Source organism: Pararge aegeria, chromosome 25, assembly GCF_905163445.1.
Source record: "Pararge aegeria chromosome 25, ilParAegt1.1, whole genome shotgun sequence".
NCBI lineage: Eukaryota > Metazoa > Arthropoda > Insecta > Lepidoptera > Nymphalidae > Pararge > Pararge aegeria.
In genome coordinates this window covers 4,772,598-4,794,832 of record NC_053204.1, presented here as the reverse complement: position 1 = coordinate 4,794,832, position 22,235 = coordinate 4,772,598, and the positions used below count along the sequence as shown (strand labels likewise).

General features: G+C 34.1%; 3 protein-coding genes across 24 annotated transcripts in view; 1 reads left to right on the top strand and 2 right to left on the bottom strand.

Moving 5' to 3' along the window:
* LOC120634697 (ryanodine receptor) overlaps window positions 1–22,235 on the top strand; it is a 128,337-nt gene that overhangs the window by 72,248 nt on the left and 33,854 nt on the right. For 12 of the 22 annotated variants that reach the window (XM_039905466.1, XM_039905457.1, XM_039905459.1 and 9 more), the window contains 18 exons: window positions 443–572; window positions 915–1,063; window positions 1,629–1,777; window positions 2,181–2,343; window positions 3,062–3,254; window positions 3,666–3,746; window positions 3,895–4,015; window positions 4,287–4,380; window positions 4,954–5,091; window positions 5,693–5,849; window positions 6,202–6,524; window positions 7,444–7,598; window positions 7,978–8,155; window positions 8,820–8,955; window positions 18,879–19,003; window positions 19,964–20,084; window positions 20,960–21,149; window positions 21,486–21,735. In XM_039905466.1, coding sequence (XP_039761400.1) covers window positions 443–572; window positions 915–1,063; window positions 1,629–1,777; window positions 2,181–2,343; window positions 3,062–3,254; window positions 3,666–3,746; window positions 3,895–4,015; window positions 4,287–4,380; window positions 4,954–5,091; window positions 5,693–5,849; window positions 6,202–6,524; window positions 7,444–7,598; window positions 7,978–8,155; window positions 8,820–8,955; window positions 18,879–19,003; window positions 19,964–20,084; window positions 20,960–21,149; window positions 21,486–21,735 — 2,853 coding nt within the window. Of the gene's footprint in view, window positions 1–442; window positions 573–914; window positions 1,064–1,628; window positions 1,778–2,180; window positions 2,344–3,061; window positions 3,255–3,665; window positions 3,747–3,894; window positions 4,016–4,286; window positions 4,381–4,953; window positions 5,092–5,507; window positions 5,523–5,692; window positions 5,850–6,201; window positions 6,525–6,905; window positions 6,939–7,443; window positions 7,599–7,977; window positions 8,156–8,819; window positions 8,956–18,878; window positions 19,004–19,963; window positions 20,085–20,959; window positions 21,150–21,485; window positions 21,736–22,235 lie in introns of all 22 variants that reach the window. The other 10 variants (XM_039905448.1, XM_039905449.1, XM_039905447.1 and 7 more) reach the window with 2 other exon arrangements.
* On the bottom strand, window positions 10,646–14,146 carry LOC120634701. The gene is made up of 6 exons (XM_039905473.1): window positions 14,052–14,146; window positions 13,609–13,977; window positions 13,009–13,155; window positions 11,792–11,966; window positions 11,643–11,701; window positions 10,646–10,974 (listed from the first exon to the last, which is right to left on the bottom strand). The coding sequence occupies exons 1-6, from the start codon at window positions 14,100–14,102 to the stop codon at window positions 10,690–10,692; spliced, it is 1,086 nt and encodes a 361-aa protein (XP_039761407.1). The 5' UTR covers window positions 14,103–14,146; the 3' UTR covers window positions 10,646–10,689.
* Window positions 16,250–18,031, bottom strand: LOC120634700. The gene is made up of 4 exons (XM_039905472.1): window positions 17,946–18,031; window positions 17,008–17,862; window positions 16,794–16,937; window positions 16,250–16,518 (listed from the first exon to the last, which is right to left on the bottom strand). Exons 1-4 carry the CDS (start codon window positions 17,994–17,996, stop codon window positions 16,297–16,299), a joined length of 1,272 nt encoding a protein of 423 aa, XP_039761406.1. The 5' UTR covers window positions 17,997–18,031; the 3' UTR covers window positions 16,250–16,296.

Sequence of the window (22,235 nt, the reverse complement as noted above, 5' to 3'; positions counted from 1 at the left end):
GAAAGCCAATAAACCCTTAAAAAATAATCGATAACAGCGTTGTAAATAAATTTGCAAAACGTGTTGCTTGTGACATGCGAAGGATTCCCTATATTTTATGGAAATACTTTTCTAAATTTAAGTTTAAAAATCCGAAAAATATTGCTTTATGAAACTTTAATCAGACTTTTGAGCTCGACGAACAAAATAAGTATGGAATTAGCGGAAAGTTGCAGGGCCTAGTAGCCGTAGCAGTTGCCTTTAGGTCAACCGTTTTCCTAATTTTTTTTAACGATATAAGTAAATTTATACGCAAACAGAACCATGAAATATATTATTCGTATCCTTCAAGCAGTTTCTACTTTTTGCGAAACACAATAAAGGCGATTCATATTTTTATATATAGAATTAATTCCTATAACTACAGTAAGTTTTCCTTATTTAATAACTCTCATTCATTCAGGGAAAGAACGAATCTTTAAGAGCGAGAGCCATTCTTCGATCATTAGTTCCTCTGGAAGACCTGCAAGGCGTTCTCAGTCTAAGATTCACTTTAAACAACCCGGCTGCTGGCGAAGAGAGGCCAAAATCAGGTAAATATAATTTCGTTAGAACGACTTTCAACATAAAATATAATTTTTTACATCAAACACCGCAAAATTTACAATTTCAATTGAATGACCAGAATAAATTTAACATTTTTAACTGCATTTGTCGCAATTTTCGTTTTTTAAGTAATTTTGTCTATTAATGTCAAAAGCGACGAAAGACGCTTTGGCAACATTAATTCTAAATGCATGCAAACATTTCACGCATGGATTATTAATAATGTGTATTCACACAAGCTAGAAATTACTTTTATTTAGGCGTCATTGTATTTTACGTGGATTTAAATCATCATATTAATAAAAAAATCTTACCTAATTTTTTGATAGACATGCCATCTGGTCTGATCCCTGGACACAAGCAGAGCGTTGGATTGTTCTTAGAACGTGTCTACGGCATCGAAACTCAAGAGCTTTTCTACCGATTGCTTGAAGAAGCTTTCTTACCAGATCTCAGAGCTGCGACTATGCTAGATAGGGTATGATATTTTTGAAATTAAATTAAGCACTTTTTTGAATATCAGCGATTCATATCAATTGTACCTCTCTACTCAGAACTCATGAACTCATAATGTTCTTGTTACGGTAAAATTAATAAGATTTTAAATTAAACTATTTGCCTTGTCTCTTAACTTAACAAAATTAAGTGGTTTTAATGTAATCTTACAAGGCACATTGTAAGAAGGACTACTTTTAAACTTGTTATCTAAGCAATTTTTGAAATGCGCAAAAACAACAACTTTTGTAGTATGTATCATAATACGATAGTAACATATTAAATCAATGATTATAGTAAAAGAATAACTTAATGACAGTGACATAACTAGTTTGCTTATTTTTAATAGTGTGATTTGCCTTATTAATTAAAATTTTGATTCTTGTATTATTATTTTTTAAATTCGGTTGTACCTAATGTAATAAAATTTATAAATGTTTTAATATATTGTTTAAAAGTTATCTAAAGAAAAAAGAAACCTTATAAACTTCCCCAATTTTATATATTTCATAATTCTGTTCATCTCTTACGCATATTTTTACGTCTAGAATGACGGCTGCGAGTCAGACATGGCTCTTTCCATGAACCGGTACATCGGTAACTCCATTCTTCCACTCCTCATCAAACACGCAAACTTCTACAACGAAGCTGAAAACTACGGCAGCTTACTGGATGCTACCTTACATACTGTTTATAGGTAAGGATACAACTATTTTATTTGTCTGTTTGATTGATTGTGGGTTATCAAATTAAATTCATTATTTATTTTAAACGATGTTAGCCTGAAATATTTTTGGTTTCTTTGTTTATTATTATACTCTTGTTATTTTTGTTATTGGAAAATTGATTAGAAAGAAGCAAGCTGTAAACCGCTGCTGCTGGCTCAGCACTTGGTTTTTCATATTTATTATTACATGCGAAAGTTTGAATGGATGGATGTGTGTTACTCTTTCACGCAATAACTTCGGACCCAATTTGACAGAATTTTGGAATACATGCAAAAGTGCAGCAGATGTTGTTAGGACATCTGCAATGGGCTATAACTGACTGTCAAAAAGTTAATCACATTTATCCTAAATTACAAACATGTTTGTGTCTAGGTTGTCCAAAAACCGCATGTTGACCAAAGGCCAGCGTGAGGCAGTATCTGACTTCCTGGTAGCTCTGACTGCGGCCATGCAACCTTCTATGCTGCTGAAACTGCTACGTAAACTCACCGTCGATGTATCCCGTTTGTCTGAGTACACTACTGTTGCGCTTCGGGTACGTTTCCCTGTTTACTATTAATGTTTATTATTTTTAAACTTTCACCGTTTCTACAGTTCTTGTGGTCGAATAAAAGCACTGAATGTTTTACTCTTTATCTTAACTGTGTCATGGATCTTTAAGTATAATTAATTATCATCATTATCAAGGTATTACTGGTCCACTACAGGGCAGTAGTTTAATCTTAAGGCCTTAGTCCACCGAACTGAGAAATAAGATTAGCAGTAATTAAATATTATGTTTTAAGTGCCCTAATTTTCATCTGGCACTACATATCGAAACAGAAAACATACATACATAAAACACATAAAATCTAAAAACAAAAATAAAATCGGATACAAAATTCCAATCCAATGCCATGATAAATATTCAACTTTTATATAATTTGAAGGTGCTAAAGAATAACCTAATATAACAAACAAAAACAAAGGAAATGTGTTATTTTTGGTTTTGCCAATGGTTTTTGCTGTACTCCTCGATGTTATCAGATTTGACCGTTCTCAATGACTAAAGAAAGTGTCATTGTAAAGTCAATATCTGCGGATGATGCTCCGGTGCTAGAGCAAATCGTGCGTTGGACGGAAGACCGTACGGATTCTGCTGCTTTTCGCGGAGTATAGCAAATAAAGCTCAATGCTCATTGTAGACTTTGTCATCTAAAATGCACGTAATTTAAATTCGAAGTATGGAATTAAAAAGTAAAACTTTCTTGCAGTTACTAACGCTGCACTACGAACGTTGCGCAAAGTACTACGGCAGCACGGGTGGCCAGGGTATATACGGCGCTTCGTCTGATGAGGAGAAGCGTCTGACTATGATGCTGTTCTCTAACATCTTCGACTCATTGAGCAAAATGGACTACGAGCCTGAGCTGTTTGGGAAAGCTCTGCCATGTCTTATTGCCATTGGTAAGATTTCTTTAAACTGTATATCCAAACGAATATCCTAAGCTTCCAAGAAGATATTGCCAAACTTTTCTTAATAATTATAATTTATAAAATGGCATCCTTAGTTAAGAGGTTCTACCTGCGCAAAATGGAGTTTGCATAAATCCTTTAAACCAAAGGTGGTGGTGTCGAAGATTTTCAATCCATCGTCAAAAGCTATTGTTGGAGCCAACCCGTGACCAATTGCTAAACAGAATGAAATCTATCTGCGTTAGAAAAGCGTTGTATTAAAGTGAATAATAATTATATAATGTTTTTTTTTAATTTTCTGCCAGAGTTTTTAATGTTTTTGCGACAAGTTGCGATTAAAGTATTTGAAATTGTAAGCCCATTAACTGAATTTTAACATAATATTTCAACTCTTTTTTTCAGGATGCGCTCTACCTCCAGACTATTCACTGTCTAAGAACTATGACGATGAATTCTATGGAAAAGAAAATACACAGACTACAGGTATAAAAGTCTTCACTGCTTTAATAAATAAAATTGGTAGAACTCTCTTATCACTACAGTCATAATAAAAGTTTTGTACTGCAGTATTCTTGTGTATTTGTTATGCTAATGAATCATTGAATTTAATCCCAATCCCTTCAACTCCTAGGTGCCGACAACCCACAGTATGACCCTCAGCCCATAAACACATCGTCAGTGGCTCTTAATAACGATCTAAACACCATTGTGCAGAAGTTCTCTGAGCATTACCACGATGCTTGGGCGTCTAGGTAAGTGTAACTATCTTTACATATCTTTTCCCTTTCATATTATCTGCTATATAATATGAATTAACGTCGTTTGCATTTTTAAATGAATTCATTGAAATTAAATTTAAATTCGTCATTTCTAATGAAATGTTTATTTCGCGCGCGAATTTCTGTCACTTAATGTTTATAAACAAATAAGATGTGAGAAACATATGTTGATATACAAAATATAACGATATAGTTCAACCCAATAAAAAAATTTGTTACCACTCTACCTACTTCCTTTCTCTAGGAAAATTGAAAACGGCTGGGTCTACGCCGAAGGTTGGTCGGATAGCCAAAAATCGCATCCTCGCCTCAAGCCCTACAATATGCTGAATGATTACGTAAGTAATTTTAAATTTGATGCAGTAAATTTTTTTAAACTGTCATAATCTAATGATGCTATCCTAATCTTCCTTGAATTCTATGTGCAAAATAGAAACAGCCAATTGAATATGCTAAAGAAATAGAACTACGTGATTTCATTACTGAATAATTACTTATCTATGCTCTGCCCGACCTAACAAAGTTTTATAACTTTGACTACTTACACATCGTAATAGTCAAAATGCCATTGAATGAAGTTCAATTAAGTTAACTTTTTAGCATAGGTTAGACATGTTTTACAGCTATGAGCCAAAAGAAGAAGCAATTGTTATCGATTCTAATATTATTTATGCGAATGCGAAATTGTTTTACATTGTTCGTTTGCTTTTTTGTTACTGATATTTTTAAAATATAATTCTGATATTCGCGTGAATTTTACAATACCAAAATTTCAAATATTTTTTATTATTACTATTTTTCTCGTAAATTACTAATTCATTTTAGTGTATTTTTTTATTACACTTATACTACTGACTGACTATAAAATTGGCTGTTTTGAAAGTCCATAATATTTTTTTACCTTTTCACAGGAAAAAGAGCGTTACAAAGAACCGGTTCGTGAATCTTTGAAGGCGTTATTGGCTATCGGATGGTCAGTCGAGCATTCGGAAGTTGATATCCCTAGCACTAACCGCAGTTCCATGAGAAGACAATCTAAATCTGGTGTTGTGAGTATATATTTTTAAACAAATAAATATGTTTTTCTCATAACATAGTTTTTATTATCCGTAATTTTTTTGGGACCTTAGTCCGTCAGAAATATCAATGCTCATCTGCTCAGCAATCATCTTCTCAGGTAAATTACAAATTTTCCACAATGTCCTCTTAAACGTGTTGTACGTGCTGGACATAATCTATCGTACAAAAAATATCATGATCATTAAGATGTTTGGAAGGCCGCTTTGTCAAGTAAAAGCGTCAAAGGTTATCAGACAAATGGGCTTTTGCAGATAGATCTTACATACAACGATTTAAATCTAAGATACTGGACTAATATGGACTTAAAAGCCATAATTAGTAATTGCGATTCTTTTAAATATGAACCAGAAACTAATTTGCCTCTATTGTTTACATGCCTACACAGGAGGAAGATATTATGGTGATTATAGTAGTTTTTATTTCCAGTTAATTCTTTAACATGCCAATCTTAGCTTTAACCATAATTTAGTAGAGTTTGACTTTTATCATAAATACGTATGGTATGTTGTATATGCTTTCTACGTGCGCAATTGATTATTTTTTCTAAGATCTTTCATATTCTTTGCTCAGACGGACTCAGCTACACCATTCAACTATAACCCACATCCAGTAGACATGACGAATCTGACGCTGTCTCGCGAGATGCAGAACATGGCAGAAAGGTTAGCTGAAAACGCACACGACATCTGGGCCAAGAAAAAGAAGGAAGAATTGGTCACTAATGGAGGTAAGGTATTATTGTTTTTAGGGATCATTTTGCTATAATTATTTTGTAAGGATGTCCAAATTATTTGGCCTTATACGGACTGTATCAATCGGGTTTCGGCGGCTAGTCTATCCACCTAGCCGGCGATCTGCTGTTTTCCCCTTTTTATGTAGAGTTGGCGAAATTTTAAGAAGGTAAACCAGACCTTTGAAGTTTTCACCTTTTTATCGATAATTCTAGATTTTTCGTACCGTTCTTTCATTTCAGTCAGACATTCTTTCAAAAATTGAACATTTAATGACTTATGGATATTCATCTAGGTACTTACAATTTTTTTAGTTCTAATACTATACACATTGCTTTGTTGTTACAGGTGGAATCCATCCCCAACTCGTCCCATACGACCTTCTAACAGACAAAGAGAAAAAGAAGGATCGAGAACGTTCTCAGGAGTTCCTCAAATACCTGCAGTACCAAGGGTATAAATTACACCGTCCTAAGACATCCCAAGGTGATACAGAACAGACCACTACCGGCGTAGCAATAGAGCTCAGATTTGCGTACTCGCTTCTGGAGAAATTGATACAATATATTGATAGAGCCACGATTAATATGAAACTCTTGAAACCATCTACAACATTCAGTAGAAGACCCAGTTTTAAGACGAGCACAAGAGATATCAAGTTTGTTTCTAAGGTGTGTTTTTATTTTGACTTTTTGAATTTAAATGCAGGTTCCGCAAAACAGTATTTGCTTAAATTCCATAGCATATTAGAATATACACGCAACCTGTTTTCCTGAATATACACGCAAAAATATATTTACTTATAACCTTCTCGTACTAAGATTAGTACGTAATATTACGTAATATTCTACACTTTTCTTGTTTGATTAATCCTAAATTTTAAAAACTTTTTATCTCTAGTAACTTTGAAATTTCCTTTTTTAAACTTATTGTATTCAGATCACATTTGCTTAATAATATTCCTTCATTCTCTTTTAAAGTATGTTATTCATCTTCTATATCATTAACCTATTTCCTATTCTTTTATTTGTGTAATTTTATTGTATTGCAAGCAAGACAAGTCGGATCTTAAGTATTACAAGAAGGTAGATCAAACTATTATTTATGTACTTAGTGCATGCTTGGTTATATTAAAAATATACCTGCTTTATAAGCGTTTGCTTTAGTGAATTGTTAATAATCAATATCATGAATCAACTCCTTAGACCAGAGTTTTAAATTGTATGGAAATAACTGATAATTCGGATTTGTTTGAGCAAATTGATTTGGGAACGATATATTTTAAACTTCTTTTTTTAACGTGGGGTAAAGAAACTTAGAAGATATACTTCTACGCCTCAAACTCTTCCCACTGCGCGGCTAATCGACTCAGAATGTGGTCAATCAACGTAGGCATAACCTAATGCTCATGCAGGAAATAAATTTTATGCTCAAAATTATTTCAAGTTCTATCTCTGTCAAACCCATTTTATTTATTAAAATGATCAATGAAAACATACATTCTTGTGATACAAACTAGTACAGCTTCGTAGTTACCACATGAACTCAAATGTTTTAAAGTTGGAAACTGACAATATTTATCTCATATAGGTGGTACTGCCTCTAATGGAGAAGTATTTCTCAACACACCGGAACTATTTCATTGCGGTAGCAACAGCAACAAACAACATCGGTGCGGCCAGTTTGAAAGAGAAAGAGATGGTTGCCGCACTGTTCTGCAAGCTGGCAAGCTTGTTGCGATCAAGGTAAGACTAAAAGCTACGGTTTGAGTGGGTGTCGTCTTTTTTAGGATTCTATAATGGAAAATTAGAAATTTTCAGAGACAGTTTAAAGTATGGGCAAAAAAACATCTGCAAAGTTAATTGCATGCAGTAAATCTCGATAGACCAAAATCTGCAAGTCTAAGAATCTCGAATAGCTGGTTACTTAGGCTGGATATTTCTTTGCATTCTGATCTCTATAGATTTTGGAATTAGATTCATGCTTCGGGCTTAAAGGAGGATTTAGTTTTTTTTTAATTGGTTCACCTAATGTTTGTGAGAAAAAATCCCCCTCCACGGGCAAAACGACTGATTATTTAACCTATAACAAAAAATCTTCACTTGTAACTAACTTTTCTTCCAGGCTAGCGGCATTTGGCCCAGACGTCCGTATCACGGTCCGCTGTCTTCAGGTCCTAGTCAAAGGCATCGACGCCAAATCCCTCGTCAAGAACTGCCCGGAGTTCATTCGTACATCGATGCTTACATTCTTCAACAACGTTGCTGATGACCTGGGCCATACCATTATGAATTTGCAGGATGTAAGTTGATGTATTTTATTACAGCATGTCGCCGTACAAAGTGCAAGTACAGTTGCTCATAATGCAAATTGCTTCAATTACTTAAGTCTTACGTCTTAGGCTACTCGTCTTCAAAGAATGTTATGATCCATGCACTGGTTATTATTGTCCTTATACGCAGTGTCTTGTCCACTTTTTTTTCAATACAAGTTAGCTCTTGACTGCAATCCCAATTGGTACCTAATTGATGATTAAATCCAAGACCGAAAATCTAATCACTAGGCTATTATCGCATCATGATCATATCAACCCGTTACCGGCCCACTTCAGGGCACGGGGCTCACCCAAAATGAGAAGGGGTTAAGGCCGTAGTCCACAACGCTGACCCAGTGCGGATTGATGGACTCCACACAACTTTGAGAACATTATGGAGAACTCTCAGGCATGCAGGTTTCCTTACGATGTTTTCCTTCATGTGTTATCAAGTGTTATAATTACTGAAAACGCACATAACTTTGAAAAGTTAGAGGTGCGTGCTGAGATTCGAACTCAGCTCTCCTAAAGTGAAGTCGAGCTCCTACCCACTGGGCTTCCACCGCTTCACATCATGTAACACAAAATAATAATGGGGATGTTTTCCAATAGCTCTGTTATAAAAATATCCAGTATGCCTTGAATATTTCAGGGGAAATATGCTCACCTTCGAGGGACGCATCTGAAGACGTCCACGTCGTTGGGTTACATCAATGGAGTCATACTACCAGTTCTCACCGCCATGTTCGACCATCTAGCGAATTGCGAGTACGGCGCTGATTTGCTACGTAAGTATTTTTTCCAACTAACTAGATTTTATTCCATTAGACGGCCGATTGGCGCTGTGGGCAGCGACCCTGCTTCTCAGAAAGCACAACATTTTAACAAACAGCACAACCCACAACTGAAAGATCTTCTTCTTTTGTTGTTTCCGCACTTGGTTGGTCTGGAACCGTATTCTCTAAGTCGCCTCGTATGACACCTCCGGAATAATAGGTGTGGTTACAACTTATTCTAATCCGCCGTTACCACGTGGGATATTTCTATAACATGGTATTGTTGTAAGCTCTTCTCAGGTAAACTCTAATGCACTTTTCCGTAGCTGTTTGGTAAAGATCATGGACCAAGTCCCTTGGACATCTTCTATGGGTGCGGTTGCATGTCTCTTGTATCGCATAATTCATTGCAGCTTCACATCGGCGTATGAATATACTTTTGCATTCGTTTCTTCGAAGCGAGTAAAATAAAACATTTACACGTTTATCCTTTCTTAGTGAAATGCTTTTGTGAATGCATCAAAGTAGAGTTACTAGGTCATAAAAAAATATTCATCTGCACGTTATGAAAATAGGCTTTTTTTTTCGTGCAAAAAACTTAAGAAATCTTTTTATGATTTAATATGGGTTTACATTCTAGTTGGGGCCCGCGACTTCGTGTGAAAATGTGTATGTGTGCGCATGTGTTATTATGTGGCCCCAACATGTCAATCTCTTGACTTGTGATTTACATTGTCATAGAAATCTATGACAGGAACGGAAACGTACATTTTGTGGGATAAAAAGTAGCCCATGTGCTATTCTAGACGAGAGTATATATCTGTTCTAAATTCCTTCCATATTAGATGAGCCGTTCTGGTGTGATTCAGCTACAGACATCCATCCATCCAAACTTTCGCATTATAATATTAGTATAGGCGAAGGATAAATATTTCTATAACAAACACATTTTGAGAAATTCACATTAATCCAGTACATATTAGTAAAAATTGGTCATATAATTGTGTATTTTTATAATATTTGTTTTCAAGATACGAAACTGGATGCAGGATAATGACTGCATTAGATTACATTTAATTCATTGGTTTTTAGATAACCGAGATATAAAATTCGTTGTAGATTTTCGCCACTAAATAATTTGACCCATGAATAAAACGATATTTCGACGTCAATTACTTATTTGGACTATTAGCTAGCAGGCTAGCTACATATTCTGGCACACAGAAAAATGACCAATCAAATTCTCTATTCAATTATTTTAATTATTTACAGCATCCCATTTAGCATGTCCTATCGAGCTACGTAAAATTTGGCTTTGTAGGAGAAATACTTCTTTTGTTTATTTTTTTGGATACAGTAATGAAACAGCCTTTAAAACTTTGCTTTACAGAGTAACTTTATCAGTCAGCGGAAAAAATAATTTATTTATTATTTTAAACACTTTTTCTACTACAAAAAAAGCAACAAATTACTTTTTAAAGAATTATCGAAAAGGGTTATCGAGTCTACCGGGGATCCTAGAGCGGGCAGTTACCTTGGTCAACGAATTAGTTCGGCCCTCCAAAGGAGCAATGCTGCCAGCATCTTAGGAATTGTGCCTCGCTACTGTGGTTTCGAAGACGCTTTAGATTTTATTTAGTTTTATATACTTTATTTTAGGTAATATTTATAAAACAAATTTGAAAGAAATAAAATAAAGGAACAAATTCCTTTTTATTTTATTCAATATAAAGGAAAAAAGCTTCGTCAATAACTACTATCACTGTTGCTGCTGCTGTCACTTCTATCTGATCTTCTGACTCGATAAGCTCTTCTGCATTCATCTTTACAGGCTTTATTGTAAGACGTCCTTCTTCTTCTAGGGCATTCATGTGTAGCACAGCTCTCTTTCAATGCGTAAAAGCAAGCCGTGACGCACCTGGCGCGGGACAAGCTTTGGCACTTCCTCTCAGACACGCTTCTTTTGCGTAACATGTTTGCTATATAATTCGTAAGTGTATTATTACGCTGAGTAATCGCGCTGTGTTTTTTCTAAAATAATTTATACACATTTTAATTGATTAAAGCGATACTTAGTCTTAGCGGTCAGAGAATTTTGGTGATCTCCTGAAAATCTGAGTTGCAGTCTCTTTGATTTGTTAAATGTTTACTGGGCACATAGCTGATGATATGCCGATTTAAAATGTATCCTAACCCAAAGGAAGTGCGTTGTGACCTTGTGACCCTGTGGTGCGCGTTAAGTGAATGCTCAAAAGTGGAACAGGAATTTCTATAGTAGACCTCTGTTCTAGGGATTTTCACAATTCTCACAATTGGCACTCTTCGATTGAGATTATGATTATTGAGTGGTCAATTTATTAGGAAATTTCTATATAAATCATTCTATACTTCCAGAGATCTAAGCTTGCAATAGCATCAATAAGTCAATTGTGTTGGTTAAACAAAGTTATAACAGGCCTTCACCTCCCGTGCCACGAAAAGCAAGTTAAGTTATGATTCCCTGTCATAATAACAAATCAAACAATGACCGTTCCCGAGGAGTAGGAATTCGTAAGATGATCTTTTCTGAATTCAAAGGACTATAATAGGTCTAGTTCCAAGGTTAAGTACCTACACTTGAGAATTACATAAGCGATAATCAAACACCTAGCAGACCTCAATTAGTCTAATAGTAATGATTAAATTTTCCCAGTCCTTACCTGATAATTTGGCACCATATAAGGAATACAGGCATCTAGATATCCTTCTCTCGTAGCATCTGTAAAAGGTTCTCAAATCGTCATTATTTTAATCCAGTGCCTCAATTAAAAACTTTTTCAAAATTTTCAAAATTCGGTGTTTAGTTTACCTTTAAATTTGGCTGATGTACGTTTTTTCTTATTTTTAGTATTTATTATTATTACTTTGCTGTAATCAAAATTTCTGATGCAACCCACTTTAGAGTTCTTCTTAAAGGTGGACTGGAAACTTGAACTACACCTATAACGCGATTTGCACACATTTCTATTGACTGCTACTAATGCCTAGAATAAACAATAATAGGAATTGAAAAAATATAAAACCGCTTTCATGTACAATCTATTCGACTGTGGGTACACTTAAAAGAACGCAATTTCGATATTTAAGATGTCATATTTTTCCAGTTCTATAGTTTAAAAACCAAACTTAAAAACTGAATTTAATAATATTAGATAGAAGCAGGCGTTACTTTGCGGAAATCCATGATATATTATCAAAATTAAGCTTAATTTGCTATACTCCGCGAAAAGCAGGAGAATCTGTGTGGTGTAATTTATAATTTCTTCAATCCTTATACTCCACACCAAACAGATCTTCGGCAATATACCCTCTACGCACGTTTCGCTCCGAAACCGGAGCATCCTCAGGAGATGTTGACTTTACAATGAATAATTGTTGAGACAGGAGATGATGACTTACACCACACAAATTCTCCTGCTTTTCGCGGAGTATAGCAAATTAAGCTTAATTTTGATAATGAATTTAATAAAGCTATGGGAACAATTTGAAAGTCAGCAATATTCCCAAAGTCGCCTCATATGACGTCTGACGAAGAGCAGAGGTTGTAACAATTGTATTCTGATCTGCCGTCACTAGACGGCAAGCTGAAAGTATATACTTTAAATTTGAATAAATAAAGCATTTCATTTCTGATTATAAATGACAGATGTAACGAAGTACAAAGCAAAAGGTTGTATGTTTTCACTTTCGCATAGATATCAGGGTGGCTATTGTGAGATTTCCTACCATTTACAACAGACAACAGTTTATATGGTATCGAAAGAGTGCCATCTAGTGACAGAAATGTTTTCCTGTATCGTAACTAGATCCCATATAAATCGTAATAAACTTCCATGCGATCGAATAAGTCGACGTAAGTGGAAAATCTCTTACTAGGCACTCTGTAATATGCAAGTGAATTATGCTGGTTATCAAGAGTGGGTGATACTAACGAATCAACATCAAACGTATGAGTTCGTTCGATTCTTTACTGCCAACCCAATAAATGAAATAACGAGTTCGACCCCAGGAATTGATAATTTTTACCTTATAGCACTTTCTCACGGCAAGTTTCATACAATAATTAGCATACGTATCTCTAGTTTCATTGCGTTTTTTATTGTCCTTTGGCAAGTTTCTTGTTTCAAAAGAAGAATCTTCAATACTGAGGCCATCTCTCGCAAGAGTTTCCCTCTGAAAATTATGATTGAGGTAATTGTTTTTAAACTGAAACTTTTAGGCGGTATTAATAATTAGACGGGAATATATAAAAATTGTATGCTTAGGCATATTTCTTTGTATGAGGGAGAAGAGAGATAAAACATAGAGTAAAGGTAACAATAAGATAAGTAAGATGATATAGATTAATTTTTATTTATTATCTAGCTAGCTTTATTATCTAACTAGCTATTCAATATAGATAAAGTTAAAAGTGTGTGTATATATATTATGATGATTTAGGACAAGTTTGTATTAAATTTTCCGTGTGGTTTTGTTTGTAATATTTATGTATACGGATGAATTTCCTACAAAAAACGCGAGAAAATACGTAAAAAGTATCTTATTTTTTATGTTTTGTTTTTATAATAATGATTTTATATAAAAAAATCGTTCAAACATAGTTAAAAGGTTTTATTTTAAGTTTACCTCTTTTCTGTTGTCCATTATTAACATAAGAATTTTACGATGATCTTTTCCAAAGCCTAACAAATATTTTAATTTTTCTATTTTTTTATTTTGATTGTTTAATACAAAGTTAGAAGTTATGGTCTTTTCTTCACTACGAGTTTCGTATTTATCGTTTTCAATATTTTCGAGAATAACTATGGTGCCTTTTAGTTCAATGTTTTTTCCGTTGGAATTTAGTTTTCTTGTAGATTCCATAGCATGTAGAACGGAATTAATAATATCTAAAAACTTTTTTTTTATTTGAGTATGAGGTACATTTTTTGCTAAGTAAATGTTTCCATACAATTCTTTTTTTGGTTCTTTGTTTTCTACGCAATAACAGTTTATCTGTAAAATTCAAATATTTTACTGGAATTACATAAATAAATACGATTTTAGTTGTAAAATTTCAATTTACTTACCAAGAATGTTATAATTACCAAAGGCAAAAGGTAAAAGTTATAAAGCCACATTTAAACTACAGTACAAATGCACGAACTAATTAAAATACACATGTAACGTGCACATTTATTAGTATAAAAATGATTACAAGATTTTAAGGGATTTATGATTGATTTAATTATCCTCAGAATGAAATTTATTGAATAAACATTCTATTGTATTGCAGTGTTCTGCTATTTTGACATTTGAAGGCGTTTCTCATCTTATTTGGGTAATTTTAATAATTAAAACCATATAAGATACAGCCTGCCAAGCCGCATTCAACTCGCAGCATAGAGGATCAAGTCCCCTCCTATTATTGAGATAGAATGCTTATGCTGAACGCTACTGGGCACAATATGCTGAAGAGTGAAGACACCATCACCACTATTAAAATTAAATTTGGGCTTACCAGAGCTATTTGCAGAAGACAAAACTTCTATCTCCTACAGCAAGGTGCCAATAACGTTAGTTGTAAGTGTCTAAATTGAGATAAACTAGAGGAAGATCGGTCGCCAAGGATGAACCCGATGTCACATCTTGTATACCGATGTCTCACTGATGTAGTGAGACAGTTGCGTTTTTTATGGCAATTTCATCTTGATTACCTGACTACAATTTTGAAGCATTGAGATATTGTAATAAGAGGCACCTGTTATCTCTACAGGGAACCCATGTAAAGTCATGGAATAGTCCAATTATTAAATAATTTTCAGTAATAATAATAACAATCTTTATTTAAAGAACTCAATTCCTAAATAATATAAAATTAAAATTTCAATGCTTGCAATTGTTTTTCTTAAACTTTATTTCGTGTAACTTATTAATGTACTGAAGGGTCCCATAATATACATAGAATATTTATTAAACATCAATTAGTAAAATGGGTGGTGGGATGTTGCTGCCTGCTGGTGAGTACCAACATAAAGTTATCCTTCGAAATGGTGCCCAACTGTAGCTGCTACTTCTTCTCTTTTTTTTTCTTCTTCTTCTCTCAACAGCAGTTGAGAAAAAAAAGTTTATTACAACTTTACTTATCAGTAAAAATCAAATCAGAAGTAAGATTGAATACAACCAATAACGCAGACTGTTCAATCAATTGGAGTTAGATGGCAATAAAAGTGATTCTATTGATTTATTAAGTCATTTATATTAAGTGCTAAGCGATTCAGTTTCGAAGTTTTTTATTTTTTATGATAGCATTATAATTTTTTTTCATTAATTTCTGTCACTATCACTATCGCTGTCACTATCGGAGTCAGAACTGCTAGAAGATTCTATACTAGCTCTTTTATTTTTATAAGCTTTCTTGCATTGCGTTTTACATTCGCCTTTTATAGCTTTCTTTTTTCTATTTTCACATCTATGTATGCTGCAGGTCTCGCTCAGGGCATATGCACACGCTTTATTACATTTCTTAGTTGACTCACTGCGACACTTTTTCTCATATTTATCTCTGCGTCTTAAAAGTGCACCTTGTGGTGTCTCATTGCGTAAAGATATGAAATCATCACGTGACTGAAACTAATAATATTTACATGATTATAGTGACCTGATATAGTGCTAGTCGATCGATCAGTGCGCCGTGCAATAATTGTTGACATAACTATTCCACATGACGATAATCTAGTGAAAGCTGAAAAGGAAAAAGTATCTAAATACTTGGACCTTGCTCACGAGATTACCGCCATGTGGAATGTTGAGTCGACCGTTGTTGTTCCGATAGTCGTTTCAGTCAATGGTCTTCTCGCGAAAAGTTTCGACCAACATCTCAAGAAGCTTTCGCTTGGTTGTTAGATCAAGGGTCGGATACAGAAGGCAGTAGTCCTTGAAACGGCGCGTATTGTGAGGAGGTTTCTCACTCTGGAGCCCTGACCACCGGTTGCTTGGGCATTCAAAAGCCCCGCAAGCGGAGGGTGGAAGTTTTTTTTTTTTTTTTTATAAATTTTTAATAGTGTTTTATAATTTATTCTTAAGCATTGTTAATAACTGAAAAAAAAAAAAAGAAAAATAATAAATGATAGATAAAAAATCTTTACATGATTAATTTTTCCAGTTTCAAATACTATCATGTACTTTCTTGTTTGAAGATTCGTTTTAATGATTTTGAATATTTCTATATTTACCTTATCAACGGACAATTGTTTAAGATTATGTTGGTTCTTTAAGCTGTCTGAAACCAAAATTGTAGTGAGTGATAATATTAGAAAATGTAATACAACAAAACTAAGGAACCTTACTCTTTTTTAGTCTTCCAAACTCTGGTGGACTGAACTTTTCAGTATTTTCTTCATTTAAATTAGTATCATTTACAATTTTTCCATCCATTTCTCTATAAGCAAATTCTTTATTGCAACCAACAGAAGATTGTCGTACAAAGTCTGATTTAAAATCTGATTTGCATTTGAAACGCCTTTTACAAATATTTTTGTTTACAATTTGAAGAGCCTGAAATTTTTTTCTATTCGTTTTCTTTTATAATGTTAGTTTAAACTTAATTGACATATTATTTGTAGTTCGTACTCGTGTATGTTAATTAAGTTTTTGGGAAATTCATAAGTTTAGCTAAAATACGTATCTCTATTTGAACTCTATTCGGAATAAAACCACACCACACCGCGATGTCGTGGGCAGAAACTATAAATATTGAAAACAATAAAGCATTTTATTTAATAATAAAAAAAAATACTAAATACTAGAATCTACAAAGTACTAGTACTCACTTTCTTACATTTCTTTATAGGCATTTGTAAGCATGCATCCCCGTATTCACTTCGCAATGATTCGTTAAGAAAATTATTATTTCGTAAATATTCTTCCACATTTGATTTTGTCTTTTTTGGTTTAACTTTCCAACTATCGCGTTTCTAAAACAAAACATTATAATTTAAACAGAAGTTTTAAAACTTTGAAAATTAACAAAATAAGCAGTCTTACTTCTTCATTGTTTGTTAAAATTAGAACTGTTATTTTTTCATTATTCTTTATCATAGATTTGCGTTTAAGAAATCTTTGGTTTTTATAATTTCTTAGTCTTACAGGTAATGAATGTTTTATTTCATTTGGAGAAAACAATTCTGAATAAACAACTTTTTTAATTCTTCTACCATTGTTTCTGATTTTATTCGGAAACGTGCGTTGGATACTAAATCTTGTCTTTTCGCCCAACATGTTTTTTATTGATTTATTAGAATAACTTTTTACAATTCTCTCATGTGATGACTTTAAAGCTACGTCGCTTACTTCACTTGGTATTTCTATAAATATCTGTTCCACTTCATCAGATTCAATATCTTCCGATGAGCTTTCTTTAGATAATTTACTTTTCTTTTCACCTGAACTTGTATTTATTTCACTTTTTGCATTTTGAAACTTGTTATTCAAAACTTTTTCGGTTACAACATTTCTATCTTTAACATAGTTAGGGTGTTTTTTACTTGTTTTTACATTTTCATTTACTTTCTTTATTACATTAGTATCTTGCGAAGCTTTTTCTACTGATTCACTGTCATAAATTATTGCAGTACCTATGTAAGGATTTCTTGTATTTTGCTTAAACGATCTTTCTCTTTGTTTAATGCTTTGTATGCTTGGCATTAAATTTTTAAATGATTCGTCGACTTCAGTTTCAGTGGTATCACTTTTTAATTTTTTTTCAGATTGGTAGACTTTTTCAAGACGTTCATAATTCTTCAAAAGTTTTTGTAAAACCTTATTAGCTAATGTAATATTTTTGAGCACATCTGAAAGCACTTGTTCTATTTTAAGTGATGTATCGGATTGACATAATGCCTGTAACAAAACAGTAAATATTAAGAAAAAAGAGAAATTAACTATTGTCTCACAAAATATTTCATCGCAAGCAATTATTTTACCAGGACATTAAAAATAACAATCAGTCTACCAATGCAACGAAAAACGTACATTTGAATTATCGAACATAAAAAACAAACGATAAAACAAATCGATATTCACGCGTGATCGCCAATTCATGTTTTCCAATAATATTGTTAGGTAAGAACACTTCGTCGTTTGATATGCAGCATTTATAAAATATATTAGGCTGGTCTTTTTTAAGGCTCCATCGTAAATGGCTGTAAACTTTATAGAATCTGAGGGCTAACAACTTGGAAAATTAAAATGGTACAAAGGCTTCGGTATAGATAATTAATAAATTAATTTATTGCTCTGGATCGATCATCATCATATTACCGGCCCACTACAGGGCACGGGTCTCCTCCCACAATGAGAAGGGGCTAAGGCCGTATTCCACCACGCTGGGAACATTATGCAGAACTTTCAGGTATGCAGGTTTCCTCACAATGTAACACATACTTTTTTTTTAAATTTATTCGAATAATACGAAAAAAAAAGTATTACATTTAAAAGGTGTAAAATATAAACTCTTAGGAGTTTTACCAGCATATGACGTACTAGGCGACTAAGGAAATATAACAAAGTACGGCAGCAGTTTTACTACTACCATCTGCTGCTATCACCAACCCGTCTGCTCATCGTATTGATAAATGGCAAACCCTACCATTGGGATAGGTTTTTAGTCCATCAGTGCTCTGTTACAGGCAAAAGGTTATGTTATGAGCTTCTTCTTAGACTAGATGTTGTCGCACTTCTGTTTGCCGCCTTTTCGAACGGAAATGGTGACAACGGTTTGAAGTTTCGTTAGGTTCAAGACTTTTTGCTGTTGTTTGTTGTTACGAAACATTTAAGCTTTAGTTTTAAGTGAAGGGAATGTAGATATTACTGCCATTTCACTGTAATTTAAAAAAATATATTTTTTCTTGTTACAGTTGATGAAATCCAGGTAGCTTCATACAAAATGCTGGGCTCTTTGTACACTCTAGGAACCGATGCGACCCTTACGCATGATAGGAAATATCTGAAGACTGAAATAGAAAGAAATAAACCTGCATTGGTAAGATTATTATAAATTTTATTCTTATCTTGAATAAGCCCCGCCCCATTACCAAATATTTCTTGAAATATGTGGTTTACGCAGTTGACGCCGCAGTGAGTAATTATTTGTAATATTTATAACCATTGTGTAATGTGGTACTGTGTTTTTGTTTGTGAACTCAAATAAATAAATTTAAAAAAAAATCTTATACTAATATATAAAGCTGAAGAGTTTGTTTATTTGTTTACTTGAACGCAATGATCTCAGGAACTACTGGAGCGATTTGAAAAATTCTTTCAGTGATTTAGGATCTAGCTAAGACCAAAAGGAGCATATCACCAATGAAGAATGTTTCAAAATCGGGTTTTTTTTTGCTTTTGAAAGCTTCCGCTGCGTGCGCTGTGTTAAGGGTTAGAGTTTAGATAAAATCGTGTATTTTGTTTCTCTTTAAAAGACGTAAAAGAAGTCCACGTCAGCATATGCATATGCTAGTCTATTTATATATTTGACGGCCGATTGGCGCATTGGGCAACGACTGTGCCTTCTGAGTCCAAAAACGTGGGTTCGATTCCCAAAACTGGAGAATATTTGTGTGATGAACATGAATGTTTTTCAGTGTCTGCGTGTTTATCTGTATATTATAAGTTTTTTATCATGATGTTTTATCAGTCATTGTAGTACCCATAACGCAAGTAATGCTTACTTTCGGGCTAGATGGCGATGTGTGTATCGGCGTAGTATATTTATTTATTAATATTTTTTGGTGTGCCACGAATGCTGGCTGCATTTGTACGCTGAACAGCCGAGCTGATTCTTCACGCAAAAAATGAGCTAGCATTTTGTTATCAGATGAGACAATCAACCGCGGTGTATTGCCTCTCAAGAATTTTTTGCACTTTCATTTGTAGAAAACTGTTATAAATGCGACAAATCACGCTGGCGATAGCTGGATATTAACATAATTTTATTTTTGCACAGGGTTCATGTTTAGGTGCCTTCAGTTCTACATTCCCGGTGGCCTTCTTCGAACCACACCTTAATAAACACAACCAGTTCTCGCTGCTGAACCGTATTGCAGATCACTCATTAGAAGCAAAGGGTTTGTCCATCTATATATATATAAAAGAAAGTTGTGTTAGTTACACCATTTATAACTCAAGAACGGCTGGAGCATTTTTTATGATACATATTTTGGATTTCTCTTAGACTGGAATGGGATGGTAAATATTAAAATATAACATTCATCAAAAAAAAAATCCGCGTTACGAATTTCGCCGTGACAGCTAGTTTTATTTAAAATTTAAATCCTATCCTTTGCGCACTAATTCTACGTAAGCAAAATAAGACCTCATAAAATTTTGTGTGGTGATCTCCCTGTGAAATATCTTCTCCGACATATATCCGTAAAATGAGACCTATCTGTGGGATAAGTTCACCTGAATCTATCTATCGTTTAATTAAAGTGGTAAACTTACCATAATTTAGGCCCCTGAATCCATTATGTGATTCCACAAAAGCTATTTACCGAAATCTTACCTTTTAGGGGTATAGCATATTATATAAATAGGTATATAATATGCTATAGCTTCTATTTTCCCCAGTACCTAAAATATGAGTACCTTCATATCAAGAGTGAATAGGTATCTTCTGGGCAAGCGCGCTCCGCCTTAGGCAGCTTCATCACTTATTATCAGGTGCGATTTAAGTCAAGCGCTGAGTTTCTTGCCGGCTCTTCAGAATCTGCCATCCGAACCGGTGGTAGAGTCAGTACAAACCGACATACTTGACGTTTCAAAAGTGCTTATATTCGATTTAATTTATTAAACCCAAACAAGTTTCTACGAGTCCATGAGTCTCATCAGACCAAATCCAGAGGAAATCCATAAATACAAAGTTTCCTAACTTGCTCCCACAATAGTGGTTTTGAAAGATGTCATGGTAGCCACTGCTTAAATGCTACAATAACCTCCGCAGATATAATGGCCAAAATGGAGCAGTCGATGCCTACACTAGAAAGCATACTCAACGAAGTCGACAATTTCGTGGAATCTGATAAGACCTACAACGAAGCACCTCACATCATTGATGTGGTTATGCCACTTTTATGTTCTTATCTGCCCTTCTGGTGGGCCCAGGGTCCCGATAATGTGACTCCAACAGCCGGGTAAGTCCATTTTATCACTTATCTTTATAATTGTACTAGCTAAACCCGGCTACCCTTCGCTTTAGCTCAGTCTGATGAGCTTTGCTTATTGGCGTATAATGTATTTCTTCGAGTTGAAAGTGTTGATGTATTTTGTTGTTGGTTATTATTTAATTATTTATTATTATTATTTAACTCTTTATTTGTACACCACTATGAAGTTAGGGAAATAACAGAAGAATAGAATTAATACAATGACGGAAGGAGAATACAAAAGGTGGCCTTATCGCTTAGTAGCGATCTCTGTCAGGAGGGTTGCAAAGTATTTTGTTAAAAAACCAATCAATTAAATTTCAGGAACCACGTAACAATGGTAACTGCCGAACATATGAACCAACTACTCAAGAATGTCCTCAAACTTATCAAAAAGAACATTGGCAATGAAAGTGCTCCCTGGATGACCCGCATAGCAACTTATACCCAACAGATTATTATAAACAGTTCTGAAGAACTGTTGAGAGAATCCTTCTTACCTTTAGCTGAGAGAGTAAGAAAGAGGACGGATACTATGTTCCATAAGGAGGAGAGTTTGAGAGGTTTTATTAAGGTAAGTCTTGATCGCAAAGTTCATTCGAAAGACAGAGAGTACAATAGAGAAGCGACCATATCCTATAAGTAATTTTTTTTCTTTCATGCCAATTGTATTTGAAACACAGAAACGCAGATAATCATAGCGTACAATGCATTAATCGAATGCTTTGTTACTTTTCTTCTATATCGAGGATGGAAAGGATCAGGTCTTCACTTTTACCCAAAACTTTTTTCCAGATAGTTATTAATAACTAATTATTCAATTAGACGGCCGATTGGCGCAGTTTGCAGCGACCCTGCTTTCTGAATCCAAGGCCGTGGGTTCGATTCCCACAACTGGAAAATGTTTGTGTGATGAGCATGAATGTTTTTCAGTGTCTGGGTGTTTATATATATATTTTAAAGTATTTGTGTATATTATTCATAAAAATATTCATCAGTCATCTTAGTACCCATAACACAAGCTACGCTTACTTTGGGGCTAGGTGGCGATATGTGTATTGTCGTAGTATATTT